Consider the following 3,061-nt stretch of genomic DNA (forward strand, 5'->3'; position numbering starts at 1 on the left):
CCAAGCATGCTTGTCATGAAAGATATCTGACTTGCATACTTGATGTCAATTTTATACATCTATAAACTAGCACCTGAAACATTCTTGGGCATAGCTGCAACGCAATAAAAGAACATAGTGGACAATTCTGCATGAGGCTTCATTTCATGCATCATCACCTTCCAATCTCCAACGGTAAAACACCACAATAAAGCATCATCACCTTCCAATCTTCTCCCATCTTCGAACTTCACCATCTACTTAATCTGTCGTCAGATCAAAATGCCGAAAGCCTTTTTATACAGAAGTGGAGTTCTTCCATCTTTGTTTAACAACACAAACCAAAAGAAAGTTGTTTAGCAATGAAATACAAGAGAAGCACATGAATGTCCCTCTAAGACGACTCATATAAATTAAATTTGATGCTTGATCCCCGGTTAGGAAGCACATCTCCTGGATCTGTGCAACGCCTGTCACCTTCCACCTCTGAGAATTATACGGTCTTGAATAAACGAGTAGACTTCAGTCAATCTATATTGTTACTTTGAGATGGGAGGCGGCTCGCTGGTGGTCGACCGGTGCCTATCGAGGAGCTCCCTTGCTAATGCTTGGAGATCGCCGCCTCCACATCCGGGGTTCCCCAACACGTTCCTTGCCCTGTTGCTGAGCTGTGGCCGGAGCTCTGTGGGTGGTCGCTGCTGCTGCTGAAGAGGCCATTCTGGCTGCACCTGAGGGTCGAACATTGTCGAGAGATCGCCGGTGGAGGGGAGGCTCGACACCGATGTCAGGTCTGATGTTGAGAACGGTGTCGGTGCGAGGAGCGACGGTGGTGGGGGCGGTGGCGGAGGGGACGGCAGCTCCAACGTGGCTAGGTGGGCTTGTAAGTAAGACAGCTCTGCCTGCAGGCTGACAACCTATTTTGAAGCAACCATAATTCGATTATCGCACATCGATATACTCAGATCAAGTAAACGATCATGCCAAAGAAATGGAACATGCAGCAGTTTGTACGCGGGAATTAGACAGGAAGCTTGGATTTGTGATTACTGGCAAATTACCGATCGAAGATGGCTACAATAATGGAGACGAGACTTTTATGTTTTAGATTTGCTAGAAAATATTACAACTTGGTAGTATATCAGATTATAACTACGATCCGAAAACAATCATACGTGGTTGTACAGCATTAGAACCAGAAAGAAAATCCCATCCAGACATTGCCAATGATGCATGCGAACACCGATATGATGGTCTCTTAATTTCTTTTTGCATGGCTGCCATCTTTCCCTTGAAAAGAGAGAATTCCATGGGAATGATGAAGGATTCTAGACTGTTTACACAGCTCCTATCAAATAAATACTATGCATGCGAGCCAATGAACGGTTTCCTACTGCTGTTTAGGGGTGTGCACCTGTTGTTGGAGGGCGAAGATGTGAGCAACGCAACCGTAGACGGGGTCGCGGAGCCGTGCCTGGGCCTCGTAGCAGATAGTAATGACAGCGTCGTGACGCTTGTGGGCAGGGATGTGTAGGAGGAGCTTCGAAGCGTTGCTGGCACCGAACACCTTGTGCACCGCCGCGAAGCGCGCCGCGCCTTGCTCGGCATCGAAGTAAGGCGCGAATATGCACCCCGCCATGCACTTCCTCCTCAGAAACTTGCACGCCCCGCAGGGTCCAAGTCCACCGCCACCTCCTCCGCCGCCGCCTCCACCACCTCCTGCTCCTCCTCCTCCTACACCACCACCGACACTTCCACTTCCTCCGCCGACACTCAGACTTGGACTTACGTTACCACTCATGTCACCTGATGAACCTCCTCCTTCTCCCTGATTTCTCTTTTAACTTCGGGTTGGTCCTAACAAAAGATGAATTGATTGGGTTGTTGGTGAAAGGATCAAAGACAAAAGGAACACAAAGGGAGAAAATAAGATCGAAGGAGGTGTTCAAATGGAGTGAAGGAGAATGGGATCGATGTGTTGGAGCTAATTACTGCTTGATGCCTGTTTGCTTTCGGTTTCTCTGTACTGATGAGTCTTTAAAGCCACTCCCAGCAGTCAATCCTACCCTCGTCTCTCTCTCTCTCTCTCTCTCTCTCTCTCTCTCTCCTCTCAACGGTTAGCAGCTTGCGTGAAGCAAGCATCGTGAAAAACCAACCCAATATTTTCCCTATCATCTTCTCTCTTTTCTTGCTTGTCACTTTGCGGCAGTCTCCCCAACCAGCTGCTCTCTTCGCCTTCTCCTTCCCCCCTCCGTGAAGCCGAATAAGAACTATATATTCTATATTTGGATTTATGTATAGCAAGTGTGCATGGTAGGTGAATTACCGTGTCCGCATCCATGTCTCTATAAGCGTGCAGGTAAATGCCGGATGCGTACAAGCTAAAAGACGCAACCTTCAACTTGAACTAGTTTCTATTGACCATAATGACTCTGATAGCAAATAAATATTATCTGATACAACTCGGTTGTTTCACTTCGCTCTGCTCTTACTTTTTGTTGCTTTGATCAAAGCCACTAAATAGTGATACTCTAGTCACTGTTGTTGGTCGCGTGGTTGCGATGAACACGAGTTCTACTAGAATGGCGTATTTCTCTTGAAGAGATCGCGTGGTAGAATGGAAAGAGACCAAAGATGACAAGGAGCAGTAGCTTCCATATCTGTGGTTCCAGTCCTACGTTGGAGTATATAACCGGTCTCTGGTCTCAATAATAAGATTTTGAATATATATATATATATATATATAGGACATGACATTGTTAAAATAATGGAAACCTAATCCCGTGTCGTGCCAGATTATTGCTCGTTATCATCCAGGCTTTCCACTGAGGATAATAAATAGTGATAAAACAAGAGAGTTTCGAAACTATATCTTTACACATGACACCAAGAATACAAGTGATAAGAGGGACTAATAGTACTCACTAATGACCGTATATAATGATCTAAAGCAAGATCTTATTCCATGAATAAATCCCTCCGTCTCACTCTTTATGTGCCGTGCGTTGCATGATTGATGAGTTTCCACATGGATTAGTTACAAATTTTCTTAGAGTCAATAATTCATCGGCAAACACGCTTTTGA

The 3,061-nt window shown here is 45.6% G+C and overlaps 1 protein-coding gene across 1 annotated transcript; it reads right to left on the minus strand.

The window, feature by feature from the left end:
- Window positions 1-240: 240 nt before the first annotated feature.
- Window positions 241-2,203, minus strand: LOC103973657 (LOB domain-containing protein 30-like). The gene is made up of 2 exons (XM_009388291.3): window positions 1,391-2,203; window positions 241-893 (listed from the first exon to the last, which is right to left on the minus strand). The coding sequence occupies exons 1-2, from the start codon at window positions 1,775-1,777 to the stop codon at window positions 519-521; spliced, it is 762 nt and encodes a 253-aa protein (XP_009386566.2). The 5' UTR covers window positions 1,778-2,203; the 3' UTR covers window positions 241-518.
- Between the last annotated feature and the right edge of the window lie 858 nt (window positions 2,204-3,061).

This window comes from Musa acuminata, chromosome BXJ3-5 (assembly GCF_036884655.1).
Source record: "Musa acuminata AAA Group cultivar baxijiao chromosome BXJ3-5, Cavendish_Baxijiao_AAA, whole genome shotgun sequence".
NCBI lineage: Eukaryota > Viridiplantae > Streptophyta > Magnoliopsida > Zingiberales > Musaceae > Musa > Musa acuminata.

What these genes read in the sequence shown, in the direction of transcription:
- LOC103973657 (XM_009388291.3), bottom strand. Translation starts at nt 1,777, where the DNA reads ATGAGTGGTAACGTAAGTCCAAGTCTGAGTGTCGGCGGAGGAAGTGGA. An exon ending in TCTTCGCCCTCCAACAACAG is followed by an intron (nt 894 to 1,390) that starts GTGCACACCCCT and finishes GCTTCAAAATAG; the next exon opens with GTTGTCAGCCTGCAGGCAGA.